This window comes from Phoca vitulina, unplaced genomic scaffold (assembly GCF_004348235.1).
Source record: "Phoca vitulina isolate PV1807 unplaced genomic scaffold, GSC_HSeal_1.0 scaffold120, whole genome shotgun sequence".
NCBI classification, from domain to species: domain Eukaryota; kingdom Metazoa; phylum Chordata; class Mammalia; order Carnivora; family Phocidae; genus Phoca; species Phoca vitulina.
Window position 1 is genome coordinate 721,744 of NW_022589823.1, and position 23,542 is coordinate 745,285.

At 54.5% G+C, this 23,542-nt stretch overlaps 1 protein-coding gene and 1 pseudogene across 4 annotated transcripts in view; one reads left to right on the forward strand and one right to left on the reverse strand.

Moving 5' to 3' along the window:
- Positions 1-23,342, forward strand: part of PCNT (pericentrin) — a 121,236-nt gene extending 97,894 nt beyond the window's left edge. For all 4 annotated transcript variants that reach the window (XM_032398778.1, XM_032398779.1, XM_032398780.1 and 1 more), the window contains 14 exons: positions 472-645; positions 1,342-1,525; positions 2,810-3,032; positions 3,201-3,351; positions 3,730-4,119; positions 7,134-7,342; positions 8,215-8,317; positions 9,328-9,501; positions 15,157-15,276; positions 16,530-16,762; positions 18,269-18,345; positions 19,197-19,332; positions 22,341-22,468; positions 22,893-23,342. In XM_032398778.1, coding sequence (XP_032254669.1) covers positions 472-645; positions 1,342-1,525; positions 2,810-3,032; positions 3,201-3,351; positions 3,730-4,119; positions 7,134-7,342; positions 8,215-8,317; positions 9,328-9,501; positions 15,157-15,276; positions 16,530-16,762; positions 18,269-18,345; positions 19,197-19,332; positions 22,341-22,468; positions 22,893-22,936 — 2,346 coding nt within the window. In that variant the 3' untranslated portion in view covers positions 22,937-23,342. The remainder of the gene's footprint in view (positions 1-471; positions 646-1,341; positions 1,526-2,809; positions 3,033-3,200; positions 3,352-3,729; positions 4,120-7,133; positions 7,343-8,214; positions 8,318-9,327; positions 9,502-15,156; positions 15,277-16,529; positions 16,763-18,268; positions 18,346-19,196; positions 19,333-22,340; positions 22,469-22,892) is intronic.
- Positions 18,938-19,071, reverse strand: LOC116628459 (annotated as a pseudogene).
- Positions 23,343-23,542: the final 200 nt, after the last annotated feature.

The window sequence follows — 23,542 nt, forward strand, 5'->3', positions numbered from 1 at the left end:
TGTGCCAGCACGTTCCCGGCCCCATTAGGGCGGGAGAGGCTGTGGGAGGAGGACACGTGGTGGAGCTCTGCTCGAGGTGGGTGACGGGAGGCAGGCGTGGGGGCTGGGCCTGAGCCCACAGGGTCCCAGTGTCCACTCTGCAGCCAGGGAACCAGGGCAGCTCGGTGAGGGCCAGGTGCTGAACCACATCCAAGGGGAGCTACTGGCCACAGGGTGTGCGGGGAAGCAGTACCCCAGTGCCCGGCCCAGGCCTGCCAGGGGACAAGGTGGCCAGCCAGCAGCCGCCATGCTGGGCCTCGTGGTGTGGCGGCGCTCTGTCCTGCGGTGGCTTCTCCTCCCTCAGCAGGGCTGGCTTCTTGTGCCCTGGACGGTCGTGGGTTCTCTTGTGTCTGCTCTTCTGTTGGGTGGTTTCTGGTTCAGCCTACAGGACGCATTTGTAAGAATACTGAGCTCCTTGTCCCAATATTTTAGGACCCTCCTGGCATGTGTCCTGACTGGAGAGGAGCATTTCTCCAGGTTGTGCAGGAGGCATTTGGAAAAGAGCGGGAGATGCTGAGGGCTGAGCTGCAGCCCCAGCCCTGCGGCTCTGAGCCCGGGGGCCACAGCTCCCTGCTGGAGCGGCTAGAGAAGATGGTCCAGCAGCAGGTGAGCACGTGCCTTGATTGATTTCCCAGAGCCGCGCAGCAGCGAGGGTGACGGAACCAGTTCATGGCAATTTGACCGTGGAACGTGGCAGTGACCGGGAAGAAGTCCTGCCTCCGTCCAAACGTAACACTGTTTAATCATGATTCCATCAGGTGGAGACGTCTGTGCATTCGTTCTCCTTCTCAACCTCCCTGTGTTCTTTCCTTGCAAACAGAGCAGCGCTAAGTGGCCTGACCCAGGCTGAGCGCTGAGCCCAGGGTTGGAGGGTCAGAGCGCCAGAGGGGTCGGCACTGTTTCCACCAGGCCTCTCGTAGGAGAGGGCACTGGAGTCTGGACGCAGGGCCCACAGCAGGCTACTCTGGCATAGACCTGGGGGAGAGGTGTGTGAGGTCCGTGTTCCAGACCACGTGTTTGTCACGGGTATCCTCCTGCGAGTCTGTTCTTACTGTGTTGGGGCGAGGCTCCGTCGCTGAGCTCGTGCCCGCGAAGCTGGAGGCACGAGTTTGCATTTGGTGGGCTGCTTGCGCCTGGGGTTGTCAGCACTCTTGCCAGGCCTGGCCTCCCCACCCCTGGGACGCGCTCCGGGCTCCCGTGTTTCCCCACTCGGGGGTGCTCCTCCACCGCAAGGCTTGCTAGTGGCCGCGTCTGTGACCCTGCTCCCCCCTTCTCCCGCCGCACCTCTGGGGAGGTCTGCAGGAGGAGTCCTTGGAGCACCTTCGCCTGTCAGACAGGAGCAGCTTGCTGTCCGAGATCCAGGCTCTGCGCGCCCAGCTGCGCATGACCCACCTGCAGAGCCAGGAGAAGCTGCAGAAGCTGTGCGCGGCGCTGACCAGCGCGGAGGCCCGTGGGAGCCAGCAGGAGCACCAGCTGCGCAGGCAGGGTGAGTGCCGCCCTCGCGCCGTGCCCCGCGGTGCTCCCCTGTGGGGGAGGGGTGCACAGGTGAGCCTCACCCCCGCGGGCTGCCCAGCACTGGATGCCGTGGCCCCAGCAACGTCCCAGCCTGTCCGGGTCCCTGGGCACAGGGGCCATCAGCCCTGGCAGTTCTCGGTTCACAGAGCTGCCGGTGAGGTGACCGGGGCGGGGGCGAGGGGGGCGGAGGCCTTGCCCAGGGTCCCGGCGGGCAGTGGAGGGCCTGCGTCGGTGTGAGCGCCGGACGCCGGCGGGACTGTGCCTGGGAATCTCTGGGGCTTGTGCTGGGTTTAAACAGCCTGTCACATGTTTCTACATTGAATGTAGGCTCTTCTGGATTTTTTTTAATAGATGCTCATGTTGTCTTTGAATAAAAAGCATTTTATTTTTTTCCCTGCCTGCCTCCTCTTGTTACCAGTCGCTCTGGTTAGGCCAGAGCGTTTTGGTGAGTGGAGGGCCGCGGCAGGCCTCTGTGGTAGGGGCAGCGCTCCATCTCACACTCTCACACATGGTGCCGGTTGGGGTCTTCGAACCCGCGCCCCGTTGGCTCGCAGAGCCCCTTCTCTTCCTAGTTTTGGGTGTTAAATGGAGGGCCAGACCCGTCCAGCGGCGCAGCCTTGCATTCGGGTCGTGTTGCGTTACCTTGTGAGCATTTCTGGGCTGGGCTTGCTGATACTTCGCATGTGCATGCGTGAGGGGTGCTGGTCTGTGGTTTTGTCTTCGGTTTTGGTGTGGGAGTAGTGCCAGCCTTGTGGCGGATTGGCAGGTGTCTCTTCCCTTCTGCGTTCCGGAGTTTGTAGAGAACCGGGGTTATTTCCTCCCTAGGTTTTGGGAGAATTCTGCAGTGAAGCTCTTGGGGTCGGGGCTGTCTCTGTTGGGACCGTGCAGTGTAGGAGTCGCGGGGGAAGCCGTGATTCAGGATGACTGCGGGGACAGTCCATCTCCACCCAGCCTGCCCTTCTGCGTCCAGGCAGACCCCAGGCCTGAGCAGCCGGCCCTGGGGAGCCATGTCGTGCCCTCCGGCCTGTGCGGCCACTCTGCCCATGCATCTCTGGGTGCCCCGAGGCCTGGAGGGTGTTGGTGGGGGGGGGGGGGAGCAGCCAGCATCCCGGCTGTAGGCCCGGAAATGTCATTTTCCCCAAGAGTGAATGCTTCCTCGTCCCCACACTGGTTTGTTTTTAATTTGTGCTGTCCTGGGTACAGCTCAGCTGGGTTCACGGGAAGTGCTGTCTTGTGTTCTCTAACATACCCCCAGTGGAGTTACTGGCATATAAGGTCGAGCGGGAGAAATGGATGGCAAGCGAAGTTCAGAAAACCCTGCACGAAGAGCAGGAGAAAGCCAGCAGCGTTCGGAAGCTCCTGCTGGTGGAGCAGACCGTCGTCAGAGACTTGAGGTCCGAGCTCCACGAGCGTGAGCAGGACAACGAGAGGCTGCTGGCCTCCCTCAGTGAGGCACAGAAGGAGGCCCTCCAGCTGAGGTAGGGCCCTCACCCACCTGGCCGCGGACTGTCGAGTAACGCGCGGAAGTCACGCACTTGTCCCCACATCTCTCGGTGTGGACGTGGAAGAGTGGCCCTCGCGGGCTGCGGTCTGTGCGCACTGTGGGCGAGCGCCCGTGACCCGCGTGGGCCCGTCTCCCCACACAGGTCCGTGCTGGACAGTAAGGAGAGCGAGCTGAAGGCGGCCCTGCAGGAGCTGGAGTGCGAGCGCGGGAAGGAGCGCGCCCTGCAGAGCCGGCTGCAGGAGGAGCATCTGCGGCACCTGCAGAAGGAGGGCCAGAGCTGCAAGACCCTGGAGGTGCCTGGGCCGCGGGGCCCTCCTCCCCTCCCCGCGGGCACGTGCCGGGAGAAGCGGGCCTGTGTCTGGTGCAGCCGCATCTCCGTTGTGCGAAGCTGTCGTTCACACACACGGCGCCCGTGGCTCCGCCAAGCAGGACGCTGTCTGAGTGTCCGGGGTGTCGTGCTTGTCGGGGAGGGAGAGTGAACCCAGGGCTGGGTGTGCGTTTACGGAGCACCGCTTCCAAAACGTGCTCCACCCGTGAAGGGGACGGTGAGGCGAGGACGGGACTGTTGGTAGCGTAGAACAGGGTGTGGTTGCTGGCCTGGGGATAGGAACGGGAGTCGGGGCGGGAAAGCTGTTTCCATACTGCTCTTGACGGACGTCTCCCCGACACAGGAGTTGAGAGTATCCTTGGAGAAGCAGTGTGCGCAGAGTAATCGCCTGTGTGTTGCGCTGAAACACGAGCAGATGGCGAAGGACAACCTCCAGAAGGAGCTGCAGATCGAGGCCTCGCGCTGTGAGGCGCTCCTGGCACAGGAGCGGGGCCAGCTGTCCGAGCTGCGGCGGAGCCTAGAGGCCGAGAAGGGCCGGTCGCTGGAGCTGGCCGCGGCTCTACGGCACGAGCGGCTGCTGACGGAGCAGCTGAGCCGCGCACGGGACCCGCCGGCGCACCACGCTGTGCTGAGGAGGCTGAAGGACGAGAAGTCCCGCACGGCGGAGCTGCAAGCCAGGCTGGAGCAGGTGGACGTGCAGAAGCGCCGTGCGGAGCTTGAGAGGGAGAAGGAGGTAAGGGCCGCACAGACCCCCGCCGTGGAGCCCCCCCAGGCATGGGAGCCGCGGCATGGTCTGCGGAGAGAGGGGGAGAGTTCCGCGAGGCTGGCCGCACGGGAAGGACGCGAGGACTCGAGCAGGAGAGCGGAGACGGGGCCGGGCCGGGCCGACGTGGAGATGCGGCCGACGGGAGACAAGGAGAAGCTGGTGAGAGCGCGCCGGCCGCGTCACCACCCAGCAGCCCGCCGTGGGGCTGAGAGCACCCCGGGGCCGTGATCCCGTTCCGCTCCTTCGTCCCGCTGGTCTGTGTCTGTCCTCCGCCGCCCTCCGCTCACCACGGCTTCGTGGCAGGTTTCCGCGTCTCCGACCTCGGTCTTTCTCAGGGTTGTCTTGGATATCCGGGGTCCTTGGGATTCTGGGGGATTGCGTTGACTCCGCAGATGGCTTTGGGGGGTTGTCACCCTGACGGTGTTACCTCTGTGGATCATGAAATCGGAAATCTCTGCACGTATTTAGGTCTTCGATTTCTTTCAACAGCGTTTTGCTGCTTTCAGGTGATGAGTGTGGCACTAACTGTTAAATTATCCCCAGGTATTTTATGATGTTCCGATGCTGTTGTAAATGGAATTGGTTTCTTAATTTCATTTTCAGACCGTCCCCGGCTGGTGTACAGCAATACGGCTGGTTCTGCTATTGATCTTGCATCTTACAACCTTAGACTTGTTTGTTATTCCCAGTTTTTAACGTATTTGTGGTTTCCGTGTGTGAGGTCATGTCACCGGCACGTAGACGTAGGCTTTCTTCTTCCGTCCCTGTCTGGGTGACTTTTACACGCCGTCCTGCCCGTCTCGGGAGTCTCTCTCTTCTGGTTCACTCAGCCTTTGTATGCTGTATTTTCGGTCATGAGACAGTTTGGATTTGCACTTTTGGTGTCTTGGAATCAATGTTTTTGCCCTTTATTCTGTTGGTGCCGAGTTTCCCATTGATCGGGTTCCGTCTGTGGATCTACCCTTGCGTTCTTGGCTGAATCCCACTTGACTTTGGTGATGACGTTTCTTATATACTCCTGGATTCGGTTTGCTAGGGTTTTGCATAAGGGTTTTGCATCTGTATTCGTAAGGGATATTGGTCTGTGTTTTTCAAGTTGTGGTGTCTTTGATTTTGATATTTGGATGATTTTTGCCTCACAGGTTGGGAAGTGTTCCTCTTCTATTTTTTTGGATAAAATGTTACTTTCAGATACATTTTATGTCAATCAGAAGCCTTTTTTTCTGGGAAAATTTAATCCTGTGTCTTCATATGGATTGACATTTGTGTTGCCTTCTTTAAAAATGTTTTTTAATTATTTTTTTTAAAAATATTTTTAAACACAATTTTTTAAAATTTGTGAAAATCCAAGTAAGTTTTTAAAAACACACGAGGAAAACCAGTAGCCTGGACTTTTCAGTGGTTAGCCTGCCATGAAATATTTGAGAAATGAGTATGTGTTTCTAAAAACAAAACTCTAGATTTCTAAGTGTTACAAAGATAAGTCGGCTCCCAAAATGCTATGAAATTACTTAGTTTTGGAAGTTCATGTTGGGTGTGTTCAGTGGGTTTGAACAGCTTTGCTGAGATAGTCACATACTTGAGTTCACCAACTTCAGTTGCACACGTCAGTGGTTTTCAGTACCTTCAGGGTCGTGTGCCCATCGCCACACCCACGTTACAACATGTTCCTCGCCCCACATGGAGCCCACACCGTTAGCGCTCAGCCCTGGCCACCGCGAGTCTCCCTTCTGTCTGTGGATTGGTCTGTCGTGGGCATTTCCTCTGAAGGGATCCGGCGGTGCGTGGCCTCTCCCGTCTGGCTCCTTTCCTGCTGTTTTCAAGGCCCGTGTGTGTGTGTGTGTGTGTGTGTGTGTGTGTGTGTGTGTTTGCCTTTTCTCCCGGGGAAGAGTGTCTGTAGCCTTCATGTGCTTCTTAAGGACTTCCCCAAACCATCTCCAAAGTTTTCAGCCGAACCCTTTAACTTTGGTTTTTTTAAAAAAACAAGTGGTAATGTGATTGCTTAAAAAATGCAAAGAAAATGTTTTCCAAGTTTTAATAGTCGTTCTTCATGATGCATCTTGGAATGGAGTTTTAAGTAATTGATGCAGCCCTTTTGGTGTTATGGTCACTGTAGACGGTTAATTTGTTTTGGATTATGGACTCTTTTTCTGAGCACAGTGGCCTCCCAGGATAGTTGTTTCAGGGTCAATTTCATCTTCTCTACACAAAATAAACCTGTAGGTCCCTCGGTATCTCGCTTTCCTAACCTGGAAAATAGCTAAGTAACAATCCCTGCGTCCTCACGAGGCTGGAGCGTTGATCGAGATGATGTGCTGTGTGGGGCCGCGCGGCGAGAGGCCCAGGCTGGGTTCCGGGTGTCCCAGGTTCTCCCGGACACGGCGCCTCTTCCTGCCCTTCCTGAGGCCTCCTCACCTGTGGAAGCTGCTCTAAGTGGCTGCCCAGAGAGGTTTCCGCCGGGTCATCCACTCTGTCTCCCTGGTGGGGGCGCAGGTCCCCGTGTTGGGCAGGGACCCGGTGGCCGTTCCTCCGATTTCTCCCAGGAGCCCAGCACATGGCCGGCACACGTGGTGAAGGGCGTTTTGCAAATGAGGCCATTTCCACCTGGTGCACGTGCACGTTCCTCTGTGCTTGTCCGTGTCCGCGTGTTGGTGTGCGTTGGCGTGTTGTGTGCACGCGTGCCGAGGCCGGAAGCCGGAACCTGGGCCTGTGCACACTCCTGTTTCAGTGTCCAGCCTCCCCCGCGCAGGCGGGTAAAAGCCTGATCGTGCTCAGAGACGGAAGATAGGCCTTCACCTCTGGCGCCGCGGAGCTTGGTTCTGCCTGGGTCTCTGCGCCCGCTGGAGGTGCTGGTGTGCGGTGCGGCCCCCGCCCAGGACCCCGTGCCGGCCGGGGCCGCCCGTGGTGACGGCTGGGCTTCAGGCTTCTGCTTTGGGAACAGGCGTGGGAAGGACTTTCTGTTGTTTTGCCGTTGACAACAGCGGGAATTGGAGCTGCAGCATCAGCGAGATGCGCACAAGATCCGGCAGCTGCAGCGGACGGTCCAGGCCCTGGAGGCGAAGGCGGCCGCTCGCCAGTCCCCGGAGGCCGAGCGGCTGCAGGAGGAACGGCACAGCCTGGAGAAGGTCCGGCAGCAGCTGCTGTGGGCAGCCGGGCTCCTGACCAGCTTCGTCAGCCAGACGGTGGACAGGTGAGCCCCTCGGGCCTGGCTGCTCCCCCGCCATCGGAGCCCGTGTGTGGGGCAACACGTGGAGCCTTGGAGCGTGGCTTTGATTTCAGGCCCCCGTTGTAGTGCAGCACACGGTCTCTTCCCACGTGCTGGGTGAATTTCTGGGCAGCACTCTCCTGAAAGATGTTGACAGAATTGTATTTTTTTGCATTCTAAGTAGGAGAGAAAAGTCCAAGTTTCTTTTAGATCTGCTCTCCTCGTGCCCCTTCACAAATGCTCACCACCCAGAGTTCTGGGCCAGATGCCAGGCCCGTCCTGCCTGGGCCCGTCAAGGCTGGGTGGCGCAACACGTCCACACGGTGTCCGCCTTGCCCGCGGCCCCCAGGACCGCTGCTCACACAGCCAGGGTGCACCTCCGTGGCTGAGGGACCGACAGGAGGGTTTCTGTGAACAGGAAAACTAATACTCGCCCTTTCCCCGTCTGCACGACCCTCTGCGAGTACGGCTCTCCCGTCTGTAACTGGTTCGGTCCGTAGGGCAGCAGCGTCTCTGAGCGGACCTTCCTTCCGGACAGCGCTTCACACCCGACACAGACCCCGGTGGAGAGCAGCGCTCGGAGCCTCCGGAGTCTGTGGTCAGCGGCCCACGTCTCTGGGCCTCGCAGACTGTCGGCGTGAGGGCCGCGTCACATCCTGGCCCCCGCTGTTGGTGGAGCGGCTCCGAGCCCCCGCCTCTCGCGGGCAGAGCATGGCTGGAGGAAGCAGTCATAAGCACGTCCTCCTGGGGGCTGCGTTGGACCCCATTTGTCATTTCTCCCACAGAGTTCCCAGTGGCCGTGGGTAACTGTCCCTTGGGATCTGCACGAGCTTTTCAGTGTCTGTTTATGTTCACAGGACAATTAGTGATTGGACATCATCGAATGAGAAAGCAGTGAGCTCCTTACTGCGCACGTTAGAGGAGCTCAAGTCTGACCTGAGCGCGCCCAGCTCCTCCCAGGTGAGGGGTGGGGCCCCCCGCGTGGTTCCTTGTTTACCCCTCCCTGCCACCTCCCCTGTCTGACAGCCCGCCCTGGGCGTGACCTTGCCGAGCGCCCGGTGCGCCCTCCAGCGGGCACTGGGCCGTGGTGCTCAGGGCAGGTGCCCCGGTTGGGGGGGAGGGGGGCGTGCTGCCGACCCAGCCTGCTCTGTGTGCACCTGGTTGAGAGCCTGAGCCAGAAGTGAGCTCCCGCGGGCCTTCTGGCAAATTCTGACCTCCCTGTCGGCCGCGCCCGAAGGTGTTTAGAAGTCCTGGTTGCTGACACAGGTCCTGGTAGCTGTTCCTGGGCAGTTGTGCAGTCACGCCGTTTGGTGTGAGAGCAGCATGCGTGTACACGGCAGGAGAGGGCACCGCGTGCCGCAGGAGCGTGACGGTCCGGGCGGGGCGTGCCTCCGTCGTGTCCCAGGCCAGCTGTGGGCTGAGCTCCGACTGTGGAGATGATGGACTGTTCTAAGGGCCTTGTGTGCCGGGCCCTCGGGGACGAGCACACGGTGCCCCTGCTCCCTGCGCGTGCTGCTCACAGAGCTGTGAGCCGTCGGAGCGGGTGTGTGCTGTAACGGGGGGCTTCGTTCGTGCCGCCAGTGCTGGGCCGGGTCTCGCTCGCGGGGGCGGGATGGAAACGGCAGTTGATGACTCCCATTTACAGCTCTTCCCAGCCCCACGGGCTCCCACTGAACTCCAGATGTGTGTAAAATTTATAATTCTTGAAAGCAACCAACAGTAAAAAACACAAATAACAGGTGTATTTTTTTTTAACAGAGATTTTATTTATTTGTCAGAGAGAGAGAGCAGGGGAAGCAGCAGACTCCCCCCTGAGCAGGGAGCCCGACGCGGGGCTCGATCCCAGGACCCCGGGATCACGACCTGAGCCGCAGGCAGACGCGTCACCGACCGAGCCACCCGGGCCCCGCACGTGTATACGTTTTAACAAACAATCTGTGTACATTTATTTCTGTTTTCTCCTGGTCAAGACAAAGATGGCGGCAGAGCTGCAGACCCAGCTGGTGGACGTCCTCCTGAAGGACAACGACTCCCTGACGAGAGCCCTGCGCACGGTGACGCAGGAGAAGGCGGACCTGCGCCGGGCGGTGTCGCAGCTGGAGGCGTCCCTGAAGCAGCAGCTGCTGAAGCGCGGTGTGTGGACTGTACGTAGGCGCTTCTGTGCGGCGCGGGCGCGGGCGGGGCTCCCGCTGGGCTGTGGGCTGAGCTCCCGGGGCGCCTCAGCGGCTTAGCCCTCCAGCCACGTGTCTGCGCGGGTCCCACACGCCGGCACACGCGTGACACACGTGACCGTGCCGTGAGGTCACATTCCGTGCCTGCTTGGGACGGGAAATCTCTTTGCTCGGTTCAGACCTGATTAAAATGACGTAGTTTTCCTGACTGCATAGTTTGATAGGCTATTTTTCTGGAATGCCCAGTTTCGTTTCTTTTATATAAAATTGAGATTGTTGCGTTTGTGATTTGCTTTACCTTTTTTACAATGAAAAATTTTCTAAATTATTTTTTAATTTACGTGAGTAAAATCTGCCCCTTGTTGGTAGGATGTCATTTGAGGTTTCACGCGCGGGCAGACTCTCGTGACCCCCGTGCCCGCCGGCGTTAACAGAGCCCACAGCCGCCGGCAGGCCCGGCCTGGCTGCTTTCTGCAGCGTGCCCTTCCCGGGGGCGTGGCCGAAGCCCACGGTGTGTCACCTCTCGGAGGGCCTGAGATCCTTCCTGGGCGTCGTGTTGCCAAGCAGCGTCCGGGCGCGGACATGCCTCAGCAGCGTCTCTGGGTTGTGTCTGCTGTTTGACGACGACAGCGCTCCTGAGCAGTTACTCTGGGGTGAATCCCTGGGGGGGAGGGGGGCCCCATGACGTGAATGTCGAGCCCGCCGAGTGTCGAACGGCTGCACCAGTTCACTTCCCCTTCAGCAACACGTGGGAGTCCCGCCGCTGCGTCGGCTCGCTGGGTGCCGGCCTGCGTTCTCCGCTAGCGTCGTGCCAGGTGCCGGGAGGCGTCTGTACCCTCTTCGGTGAAGTGTCCTTTAAAGCCCTTGCCCGCTTTTGAATGGCACCGTTTGCTTTCTGGTACTGTCGTGTTCTGCGACCGCGCGGTCAGATCCATGATGTGAAAATCTCTCCTCCCCGTCTGTGCAGAGCCCGCTCTGTGGAGATGGTAGCCTTTGCACAACAAGATTTTCTCATTTTAATAAATTTTTTGTGTGTGGATTGTGCCAAGAGTTTTGTAGTTTTACTTTCTACATTTAGGTCTATGATCCATCTTGAGGTAATTTTTTTTTCGGTCTGAGGGTTAGGTCGAGGATTATTTGTACGCACGTTGATACCGTTATTCCGGCACGTGTTGGAGGATCGTCTTTGTACCGACGTCAGAAGTCGCTCCGCGACGTGCGTGTATGTCTGGATTCTCCCTGCTGTTCTGACCAGGCAGCATGAGGGAGATCACAGCTTCGTCTCAGGAGTGGGGATGCTCCGGCTTTTTCTGCCTTCCAATTATCTGGCTATTCTAGTTCCTCTGTCTTTGAACATAAATTTTAGAATCTTGCTGGTTGGTTGGTTGGGATGTGGGAGGAACCGGGAGGTACAGCGTCCGACTGGTTTGGAAAATGGTCTGGCTGTTCTTACCAACAGTTCCACGTAAAACTTTCCTGCCACTGTTACTCATTGTAGCCTGAAAGTGGAAATAACCCAAATGTCCATTAATTAATGAACGGGTAAATAAAATATGGTATATCCATAAATGGGCTTATGTGGCAGTAAAGGACTAAAAGACTGCCAAGTGCTGCAGTGTGGATGAGCCTCTGTCCCCTCCTTGTAGGGCCCTATTTACGTGGGGTGTCCAGAGCCGCAGAACCATTGAGGCAGAAAACAAATCAGTGGTTGCCTGGGGCTGGGGGTGTGGTGGGGAGGGACAGGGCGGGGGCGGTTTGGGGGTGACAAAAACACAAATTACAGAGTGGTGGTCGTTGCATTCTGTGAATATATTCTAAACCTGTTGAATTGTACATTTTCAGAGGATAAATTTTATGGTATGTGAATTACATTTCAGTGAAGCTATCATAAAGGTTTTAGGCAAGGATTGACATCTTGGCTACGTAACTAACTATGTTTGAATTTAGCTGCATCGAACCTTCCCATCTGGGAACTTGCATGTCTTTTCATGTGTTTCTGTCTCTTAAATGTGTTGTAACTATCAGCGTTCAGATCTTAAAAACATGTTAGGTTGATACCTAAACATTTCATTTTTCAGGAAGCTGTTGTAAAAGGTACTTTTCAAACCTTTTGTTCTCCAGTTGTTCGTGGCTCGTGTGTAGAAACACGGTCCATGTTCACAGGTTCACCTTGTGCTGTGACCCTTGCTAACCTTGCTTTTTAACCCGATGGGCCCTTCTTTGGGATTTTCTACAGAGACAGTTATATCATCTGTGAATAGGGTTTTCTTTTCTTTCCAATATGAATACCTTTGATTTCCGTTTCTTGCCTCTTGCACAGGCTGGACTTCCTGGACGTGGTTGGGCAGGCCGGGTTCCCAGTTCTAGGGCCGGAGCTTCCGTCTGTCAGGTGCTCGTGCGAAGGCCCTGGGGCTGAGGTTCCCTTCCTAGTCTTAGTTTGCGAAGACTTTCTATCATGAATGGATATTTGAATTTGTTATGATTTTTCTTCACCTGTTGATAAGGTGATGCGCTTTTTCTTGTTTACTCAGCTAACGTGGTATATTAGGTTGATTTTTGGTTGTGGACTCTATGTTGTGTGTCAGGGAAAGCCCCGGGCAGTCATGATGTCTTACCATTTTTACGTATTGTTGGATTCAATTTGCCCGTATTTTGTTGAGCATTTTTGCCTCTGGGTTCATGAAGGATGTTAATCTGGAGGGTTTTTTTGTATTGTCTAGTTTTGGCCTCATAAAATGAGTTGGGACATGTTCCTTCCTCTTCTTAATTTCTGGAAGAGGTTTCCTAGAGCTAGTATTTATTTCTTCCTTAAATATTTATTAAAATTCACCAGTGAAACCACCTGGGTCTTTTGGGAAAGGTTTTTAGTGATGGACTTGGTGTTCCTGGTGTTGGTGGAGGGTCCCACGAAGGTCGTTTAGATCTCCTGTAGCCTTGAGCTGCTTCCTCCTTGTCCTTGGTCTCCGTGAGGGGGGATGTTGACATCTCTAAGTAGAATAGTGAATTTGTCTTCACGCTCCGTCTAGCTTTGCTTTGTCTGTTTTGAAGCTCTGTTGGTAGGTAAGGTAAAGGGACCTCTGTACTTGGAAAGTAGGGTCCAACCACCAAGCCGACCCAGGACTTGCATTCCTTGATGTAAGAAGTTACAATGGCTCCACGTTTTAATCTTGATGAAAGCTGCCGTTAGCACCGTTCACAGTCCCGTCTACTTCTCTGGGACTTGTCGGAAGCGTTTGGAGGCCCCCTGTTGAAGGCGTCTTATTGTGCCTGTGACTAAAGCCCCGCCACCATTACAACACTTTTATCCTTTCTATGAAAGTTAACGAGGAAATCAGGAAATAGATTATTTTATTGAAGACTAACTGACACGCAATACTGTACTAGTTTCAGGTGTACAACATGGTGATTCGACACTTGCATCCATCCCGAAACCGTGGCCACCGTGAGTCTAGTTCCCGTCTGTCACCGCACAGAGTTGTCACGGTTTCCTGACTGCCCCTTCTGCGGCGGCGTCCTAATGACTGGGCCTTGGCACCTCTTCATCCCCTTGGTCTATTTTGTCTGCCCCCCAGCCCTCCCCTGCCTCTGACCACCAGCCAGTTTGTTCTGTGTTTCTGTGAGTCTGTTTTGTTCGTTTGTTTGGTTTGGTTTTTTAGATTCCGCATATAAGGGCGATGACATGGTATTGGTCTGTTTCTGTCTGACTTCTTTCACTTAGTGTAATACCCTCGAGGTCCATCCATGTTGTCAGAAATGGCAAGATTTCATTCTTCAATGACTGAGTAGTATTCCACTGTACATGTGGACCACATCTTCTTTATCCATTCATCTGTCAGCAGACATCTCGGCTCTTTCCACAGTTTGGCTACTGTACATAATGCTGCAGTGAACATCAGGGTGCTCGTATCCCTTTGAATCTGTATTTCAATTTTCTTTGGGGTAAATACCCAGGAGTGCAATTGCTGGGTCGTAGGGTAGCTCTATTTTCAACTTTTTGAGGAACCTCCATACTGTTTTCCAGAGTGGCTGCACCAGCTTGCATTCCCACCAACAGTGTAGGAGGGTTCCCCTTTCTCCGCATCCCCGCCAACATCTGTCCTTTCCTGACTTGTTAATTTTAGCCATTCTGACTGATGTGAGGTGGGATCTCATTGAGGTTTTGATTTGGATTTCCCTGATGCCGAGTGATGTTGAGCATTTTTTCAGATGTCTTTTGGCCATTTGTATGTATTTTTTGGAAAAATGTCCAGATTTTCTGCTCATTGGATTGTTTTTTTATATTGAGCTGTATATGAGTTTTTAAATATATTTTGGATGTTCACTCTCTGTTGAATGTATTATTTGTTGATGGTTTACTGTATAAAAGTTTTTTAGTTTGACGTAGTCCCACTTGTTAATTTCTGCTTTCATTATAGGAAATAAGTATTTATTTATTTTTAAAGATTTTATTTATTTGAGAGAGCGAGCACGAATGGGGGGAAGGGCAGAAGCAGAGGGAGAAGCAGACTCCACACTGAGCAGGGCGCCCAATGTGGGACTCAGTCCCAGGACCCTGATGAGATCACGACCTGAGTTGAAGGCAGACGCTTCACTGACTGAGCCCCCCAGGCGCCCCTGAAAAATAAATATTTTTAATGAGTAAATCACAGGCTGGGAGTGAGCTGGTAGAACATGGTGAAACCAAGGTGACTTTGATTCCTAGAGAACCTCTTTCCACAAATGACCAGGCTGTGTTTTAGGACCAGGAAAACAAACATCTAGTCTTTTCCTTCTTCCTCACCAGGGGTCCTGTGAGAGCCCTTCGACAGGGTCACCTCAGTCACAGGCCCCTCCTCTCTGCTGTGCCCTGGAGCTGGGGGCTGGTGCAGCCAGGCTGCTTTTGATTCCTGTTCCAAACTGCAGGAACGAGGTCACCATGCACGTGGCCAAAGTGCTCGGAGCTCCCTCTGGTCATCCGGAACGGGCAGCCCCTTTGCTGTCCTTACTGTGGGATCCTTCTCCTCTATAAATGGGTCCCCACTGGAGCTCTGGGCGCTCTCCACACACCGTGGTATCCAGGCCACGCTGTGTATGTTTGGATGTGCCGCCTGGTCATGACAGCTCCTTAGTGTCCGCGGCGCCCACGTGGGGCCCTTGCTGAGGTTTCCAAGCGTGTGATTTGTTGGTGCTGCCGTAGAACCAGGGACTCAGACCTGTCAGGAGTTAGCCTTTCTAGGACTAGAGACTGTGCGGGTGTTCAGCAGGCTTAATGCTTTGAATTCGGTGTTCTTTCACAAATATTTGGGGTTTGTTTTTGATAAAAACGTACCTTTTGTGCAGTCATACTTCAGTAATTGGTATGCAGTAACCACCCGTGAATATTAATTATCTGATTGATAATACCACGTAACAGCTGGGGCATCTGAAAAGATGCCGAAGATGGACCCAGGATGGCCCATGTTGTGGCATTCGGGAGACGTGCCCTAGCCCCCTCCCACGTCCTGGGGGAGCAGCCGAGGAAGAAACGAGCTGTGTGAACATGACCCTGACCCTGGGGTGGGGGTGGCGACTCCACCCTCGGCTGTTTTTCTCAAGATGTTCTTCTGTTGGAGCAACTGTGTAGACGGTGTCGCCTGTGGTTTGTTACAGAGACCGGACAAGTCTGCGTGGAAGCAAGACAGGGCAGTCTCGCAGAGCTCAGCAGGACAGCCAGACCCAGCAGTGCCCGCGCCGGCCGCACGCGAGGAGGGAAACACCTGCGGCGTGCACGTAAGCCCAGGCCTGGGGGCCGCTCTGGGCATGTACAGTGTCATCCACTGGGTGCCCTTTATCTGTTCTCAAGACTATATTTCTAGGGGTGTCCGGTTGGCTCTTGATCTCGGCTCAGGTCGTGACCTCAGGGTCCTGGGATTGAGCCCCATGTTAGGCTCTGGGCTCAGCAGGGAGTCTGCTTGGGATTCTCTCCCTCTGCCTCTCCCCCTGCACGCTCACTCACACTTTCTTAAAAAAAAAAAAAAAAAACAAGCACTTTGTATTTCTAGAGCAGCTTAAGGTTCACAGCAGAATTGAGGGGAAGGTACAGAGAGTTCCCATATATTCCTCGTTCCCCCAGTGCTGACAGCCCGCACCCGAGTGAGCCTGCGCTGACAGGTGGTCACCACCGAGTCCACAGGCTACGTCAGGGCTCACGCTCGGTGGTGTGCGTTCCGTGAGGCTGACAAAGGTGTAACAGTCGGTACTCCTAAGAATCCTGGTCTGTTCATTGTAGCTGCGAAAGCATTCTCGTGCTGGTGGGGTTCTCCTTCGCCTGAGCATAGTTGCCAACACGTGTATCCGCCGTGTGTCTGTCAGCAGTGGGGCGACGTCGAGCCGTCTCAGATTAGAGCAGTAGAGTGAATACACTTCCATCTGAAACCCACTGTCATTCCGTACAGGTGTCTTGTGTCTGTGCTCACAAGTTACGGGTGTCAGGCTTGGAGTCATATTAGGTAACCGTCTCCACAGCCTGAAAACACCCCAGACCGGGGATTCGCTGGTCATTGTGTTGGCCCCTGGGGTGCGGGAAAATGCATGTTAGAATATTAGGATATAAGGATACGCCTTGGGCCTGGGGATGAGACCCCGTCCCGCCCCGGGTGTGCCCCTCACCTAGTGGTCAGATTCACGGGGCCTTTGAGGGTTCCTCTGAGGCTTGGAAAGCATGTCTGGTCTGCCTTTTGTCCAAGTCTGCTCAGCGAGGCTGTCCCTGGTGACAGAGGTCACGCAGGGCTTACTGCTGTAAACAGTCTGCTGAAGGGAGAAACGGTCTGCATCTTTTTAGTTTAATTTTTTTTAAAGATGTATTTATTTATTTATTTAAGTCCTCTCTACAGCCCATGTGGGGCTTGAACTCGCGACCCTGAGATCCAGAGTCGCAGGCGCCCCTGTCTGGTTCTTCTTAAAGCCCAGTGGTACGAACGTGCTATGCATCTGTCAGCAAGATGTCTTTGTTCCAGGATTGTTTAACTTTTTTTTTCTTTCAGATGGAGAAATTGTACCTGCATTATTTGAGAGCAGAAAGCTTCAGAAAAGCTCTGATTTATCAAAAGAAGTATCTTTTACTATTGATTGGTGGATTCCAGGACTCTGAACAAGAAACGCTCTCCATGATCGCCCATTTGGGAGTATTTCCTTCCAAAGCAGATAAGAAAATTACCGCATCTCGCCCTTTTACGAAGTTTCGGACTGCCGTCAGGGTGGTGATCGCGATATTAAGGTACACTGAGGCCCCCGCCACCGCATCTTCGTGAGTGGGAGGCATGCTGGGTATTCGGGGCTGTCTCCCTCTACAATGGCGCTCTCTTCTGAGCTACGCTTGCCTCCGAGAGACCATGTTGTGCAGAACTGTCACCCAGCTTCTGAAACTAAGGTTGAGGGATGCCTGCTCATCACAAAACAATACCTTGCCCCTTACGGGCCTCGTGCCAGGATTCCTTCTGATGACAGGCACGTCTGATGGAGTTTGAAACTGCATTTCACGGCTTCACACTCCAGTTGCCTGTATTTTAGTGAAATGTGCGCTCCATGAAAGGGGCCAGGCCCACCGGGCCACGTCACCCACGCGGGCTGGTGGCCGCGTGCGCTGCCCTCATCCTGGCCACGAGCCCTCTCCCTGGAGGAGGGCAGGGCGTGGAGGTCCCGCTAGCCCCAGGCACTGCTCAGTGTCCTAGGCGTTGTTGACACGGGGTGTCGTTTTGGGGGCAGGAATGTGAGTCTCTGAAATTTTGACCGGTTCAGAATTAACAGTGCTGAAAATCCGTTTTATGTTATAATTTTAAGATTTGCTGAATCTCCACAAATGTTTGTCCCACTAAGAATTGTTAGCTCTGTCTGCCATGTGATGCCCGCAAGGTGCCTTCCTCAGACCCCACCCGTCGGCTGTCTCCCTCACTCCTCCCGGCCCTGCCCCTGCAGAGACCCAGCACCGGCCAGTCCGGTCCAGCAGAGGTGGGAGGCTGCCTGGCCTCCTCGCTCTCCTGCTCTCGGCCCTCAGCCTCAGGGCACGTCGTCCCCTCGCCTCTGAGTTCTGACCGCAGACCACCCACCCACCACCTGTCTGTCCATCCATCCGTCCAGTCTGCATGTTTGGAGAGAACGCTCTGTGCCAGGAAGCCTGGCAGATGCGATGTGGGGCAGGGGACCCGGCCCAGGCCCTGCCTTCAGCCTTCCTGTCAAGGGGCGGAGCAGTTTGAGCAGCTGCGGTTTGGATGCGAGTCAGAACGTGCCTTCCAGGAGGGCGCGCGGTCAGAGAGGCAGCGGTGCCTCGAAGGAGCTGCTGACAGGAAGGTGTCTCTGAAGGGCGTCCGCCGAGCCGCGGAGGCGCCGTCCCAGGAGGAGTCAGGGAGCCCTGCAGCGCAGCCCCTCTGGGCACTGACCCCTGGCGCTCCTCACCCTGACACCTGTGCTCCCCGTGTGACCAAGGACACCTGAGGGCAGGAGCCGCTCTCTTGCTCCTTTTGCCCGGAGCTGTCGAGTGGCCCCAGCGGTGGTAGGGAGCGGGTGTTGCAGACTTTGAACCAGGGTCTCTGAGACCCCAGGTTGGTGGGCGTCAGGGCGGCGCCATGGCCGGGAAGGTGCTGGTGGCACGGGCGCCACGGTCACCGCAGACGGGGGCCCACCCGAGTCTGACCCCGGGTGTCGGTCACGTCTGGATTTTCACCACTCTTTTCACAACTGTTTTGCTCTAGTTTCCAATGTTTTGTGTCCTTTGTTTTCTTTGTAGATTACGTTTCTTGGTTAAGAAGTGGCAAGAGGTAAATCGGAAAGGAGCCATGGTGGCAGGCCGAGCGCCCCGTCCAGGTGGGCCCAGCGGGAGCCCCGTAAAGCACCCAGGAAACCCGTACACTCAGCTAGCGGGGCCGTCGGCGAGGCCAGGTGGCTTCTGAGGGAAGGTGGTTTCGATGTTGGGAAGCGCAGAGAAGACCGGTTAACGGTTGAAATGATGTAGAAATGCCAGAGATATAGACGAATAACTCACTTAATAAAAGGTCCGCTTCACGGCTGCATCTCTCCTTTGGGAGCTCCACTACCTGCGCTCTGCCCAAGAGCGGGCCTTCGTGGGGCCGTGCCCCACGTGTAAATGTGCGCAGAGAATTCTCCACTCGCAGGGGCGCGGCCCCCAGTCCTGCGGGGCTTCAGGCGTCTGGAAGGGAGGCAGCCAGCCCTCGGCAGCTGGGCGACCCCGGCCACCGATTAGCTTTGGTTCCCACGTGTGGTTACTTCGGCCTCCAGGCCTTTAGGAGGGTTGTTCCCACACCAGGCACACCTGGTGGTCTCAGGGTTCTGCTTCTCCCTCCTCCAGAGCCCCCTCCTCAAATCCCGGGGTGGGGGGGAGCACCCCGCTGGCTCCCCAAGGTCACGGGGTGCTCCCCTGGGGGCTGCCGTATGGATGCGGGGGTCAGGTCAGCCCTGCAGGGGCAGAATACAGGTGATCAAAACTCAGGGTTCTTCTAGAGCTTTTTAAAACATAATTTTTATAAACCGGGTATTTTACACTTGATCTTAGCCAAAAGGCCAAGAAGCGATATATAAACTGGGTATTTTAAAAATGCTTTGAAATTGCCACGCAGACTCTTAAAAGTTTGTAAATTTTAAGTTTTGGTGGAGGGGCCTTTCTACTAAAGGCATCCGTGTCTCCCTTTGTTGTTCAGCGGTTGTGGGGGAAGGATTCCCAGCACCACGGCAGCAGCCTGCACCCAAAACCAGCACCTCCCCGCCAGCCCGGGACGTGTCCTCCAGCCACGCCGGGGACCGCGGGCCCAAGGCCTCCCCGTGCAGGAGGGAGAGGTGAGTGTGCTTCCAGGCTGCGTTTGCACGGTAGGCGGGCCGCTGGGCCCCTACTCAGATGTGCGCGTGCTCACCAGGGCCTTGGTGGGCTTGCCTTGGTCTCTTTTCTGTGGGATTCGGGGTGTTTTGCACACATGAGGTCATCTCTCTACTTACTACTCAGTTGGCAATTGAGATGTTACAGCAACCACGTTAAACATCCGTAGGTTACTTGTGGGGAAAAAATCCTTTTCAGTTAAAAGAATGAGAGGCCTTGTGGTTGGATGGTGGAATGCAAGTTTGTTTCAACGTTACAGTGAACTGTGTTCCCCTGATGGCCGGAGCGGGCTGAGCCGTCACTGCGTGGACGTCCCGCGGCCGCGGTGGGGTGAGGGGGTGCGGCTGCGGCTGCGACTTCTCCTCCGGCTGTTACTGTGAAAGATGGGCCTTGGGTTTCATCTCTGCAGAGTGAACCACGTGAACCTCCTCCTCAGGCGCTGGGATGAGGGACTCTGGTTACGAGTCATTTATTTCGTTCTTTCAACCATGATTTTTCCAAGATTTGTAACATAGGACAGTTCAGTTCGTGTCTTTGCGGGTGTTTGTCTGCACGTCCAGAACCTTCGGTCTCTCTGAGGGTGCTTCCCAGCGCGTGCTCCGTGCTTAGGGTGGTAGTCCCCCACGTGTGCCGTGGATGGGGAGGACGCGCCGGCGTGTGCACCTTCAGCCCTTGCCCCTGGTTGACGGTGGCATCTCTCTGCACGCTGCACTGGTGAGCACAGCGGTCTCTGACAGGAGAGATGGGACAGGACGTAGGCACGGGTGTCGTGTGGGGCCAGGCGGCAGCCAGCCCCGTGTGCGGCTGACTTGGGATCTCCTGCGCTGATGGTGTTCCACCGACGTGTGGGATTCTTCAGGGAGATGTGTTCTGGAAGTGCTGGCTTTGGCCTGGCCTCAAGCAAGGCAGGGAGTGCACATGAGTCCGTGGGGCCCCGGATGCCCAGGTCTGTGTGGGGAAGGCGGGGACTCTTGGCCGGTGGCTGTGGCAACCCTGGTGTCTGGGTTGGTGATGGTTATGGAAAGAGTCCGTGCCAGCCAAGGCCTCTTTTACGTGGGTGGTACGAGGATGAGGAAGACGTGTGCCTACCCTGAAGAGAATGTGAAGGACACAAAGCAGAGGACCGGGAGGAAGGGTGCTGCGTAGAGACTGGATCCGGTGGGTTGTGCCCCGAGTGAAGGGGACAGTTTGGGATGATCAGAGAAAGGCCAGTGGGTAGTGGGGTCACCCTTAGGGCACCGAGGGGTGGGTCTGAGGGACAGGGCTCCATAATCCAGTTGGGGTAATGCATTTATACTTGAAAATTTCGTGAATAAAGTAACATGTTATTGGGGCACCTGGGTGGCTTAGTCGGTTAGATGTCTGACTCTTGATTTCTGCTCAGGTCATGATCTCAGGGTCGTGAGATTGAGCCCCGCCTCAGAGTCCACGCTCAGCACGGAGTCTGCTTGAGATTCTCTCTCTCCGTCTTCCCCTCCCCCGGTGTGCCCGCCCTCATGTGTGCACACACCCTCTTTCTCTCTTAAATAAATAAATCTTTTCTTTAAAATTTTATTTATTTATTTAATTGACAGAGAGAGAGAGACAGTGAGAGAGGGAACACAAGCAGGGGGAGTGGGAAAGGGAGAAGCAGGCTTCCCGCTGAGCAGGGAGCCCAATGTTGGGCTCGATCCCAGGACCCTGGGACCATGACCTGAGCCGAAGGCAGATGCTTAACGACTGAGCCACCCAGGCGCCCCAATAAATAAATCTTTTTAAATAATAAAATAATATACAATAGTTTTTACTCATTTTAACTCTGAGACATTTTATAGAGTTGGTTTTTTCCTTTTTTTTTAATTTTATTATGTTAATCACCATATAATACATCATTAGTTTTTGATGTGGTGATCCACAATTCATTGTTTTCGTATAACACCCAGTGCTCCATGCAGTACGTGCCCTCCTTAATACCCATCACCGGGCTAACCCATCCCCCTCTCCCCTCCCCTCTAGAACCCTCAGTTTGTTTCTCAGAGTCCATAGTCTCTCATGGTTCATCTCTCCCTCCGATTTCCCCCCCTTCATTTTTCCCTTCCTTCTCCTAACATCCTCCATGCTATTCTATCCTTATGTTCCACAAATAAGTGAAACCATATGATAATTGACTTTCTCTCCTTGACTTATTTCACTTAGCATAATCTCCTCCAGTCCCATCCATGTTGATGTAAAAGTTGGGTATTCATCCTTTCTGATGGCTGAGTAATATTCCATTGTATATATGGACCACATCTTCTTTATCCATTCATCTGTTGAAGGGCATCTCGGCTCTTTCCACAGTTTGGCTATTGCGGACATTGCTGCTGTGAACATTGGGGTGTATGTACCCCTTCTTTTCACTACATCTGTGTCTTTGGGGTAAATACCCAGTAGTGCAATTGCTATTTGTTTGTTTTTTAAAATTTTTACTTATTTATTTGAGAGAGTGAGTGAGCTCGAGAGAGCATGAGCAGGGGGGAGGGGCAAAGGGAGAAGCAGGCTCCCCGCTGAGCAGGGAGCCCGATGCGGGACTCGATCCCGGGACCCTGGGATCATGACCTGAGCCGAAGGCAGATGCTTAACGACTAAGCCACCCAGGGGCCCCTAGAAGTTGGTTTTTAAAGCATTACATAGCACTTTAAAATGCCTTAGTTTTGGGGCACCTGGCTGGCTCAGTCGGTGGAGCATGCGACTCTTGATGTCAGGGTCGTGAGCTCGAGCCTTACATTGGGTGTAGAGACAGCATGCATACTTATGCACATGGATAAACACACAAATAGACACACAGACACACACTTTACTTTCTTATTTTGTGGTCAAGAAAGGATCTGAAGGAAACAACTGTGTGGCTCACCCTATTCCCCACCGCCTGTCTGCATGCTGGCTACGTTCACCATGTGTTGACTTTCACTCTTTGTTTCTTGGTGTGGCTTGCTTGTTTGTTTGTTTGAAGATCCACTCCATCCCCACATTCAAGATCAGAAAGATCCCTGACTGCTTCTCAAGATCCTGAATATTCCTTGACGGAATATATTCATCATTTAGAAATGATCCAGCAAAGACTGGGCGGGGCGCCTCCAGGTAACAAAAGTTCTTCTCTGTTTTTTACAACAATGCGCTGCACACAAGGAACGTAGAGCAGCACAGCAAAGCCTGTATCGTTCGGCTGAGGGTTGTTAGTGTCAGTCTTCGTGACCAGCTGTCAGCAGCAGCGTCAGAAGGACGTGTCCTTAGCAGGAAGCCGTGGGGACCGTGGGTTCAGCCCTCGCTGGGCCTGTGGTTCAGCTCCCTTCCCTCGGGCACACGGGGCACAAAGACCCACAGTCCAGCCAGCACGTAATCTGGCTGGGGCTTCTTTACCATCACAGTTTAAACCGTTGTATACCTTAATGGTCATTTTTACCAGAAATGAGATTAATTCAGTGACACTGTTTCAAAATTTTGAAATTCTTCTTAAAAGACACATGAAGACCTCTAACGAATTGCTGTGTCATTTTTATTTTAGATTCTGCTTCAAAGAAATCCTGCCGCCAGAAGATTACACAATGAATAAAATCCTTGTGGCTCTTACCTGTGACAGTTCTATCTGAGGAAAAGATTTGTTTTTTCCCTTTCTCCAAGGAAGGCTCGTGGCATGGCGTGGCAGGCAGCGCCCAGTCTCCTTGCGAGCCCGAGATGCCAGCTCCCGAGTGCCGCTCATTAAGCATTCTCCTCTTTTTGCAATGCTACAAAGCCAAATGGAGTCTCCTCTGTAACTTCTGTGTGTTTTAGCTCCTTCCTTCACAAGGTGACGGGCGCCTGCCCAGCTCCGTGCGTGTGGCCGAGCTGCCCTGCTCGCCTCCAAGAAGTGAGCAGAGACTGGCTTCCCTGTTGTTTATTTTCTTAAGGTGTACAGATGGGAACTTGGTTTAAAAACAAAAACACACCAAAAAGAAAAAGAATAAAATCACAGCACTATTTTATTTGTGAATGGCCCTTGTGTTGTTTTTTAGTTTGATCCAATTTGCTTCATCGTTGGCGAAAAACCAAAACAGACCTAGAATTTATGTAGAACTGTACGTCAAAGTTTTCTGTGGAACGCAAAGGCCTCTTCGCCCAGTAAAGACCGAAAAGTGGCCGCTTGCTTCGGTCTTCCTTGGTTTCTAAGTATTTCCA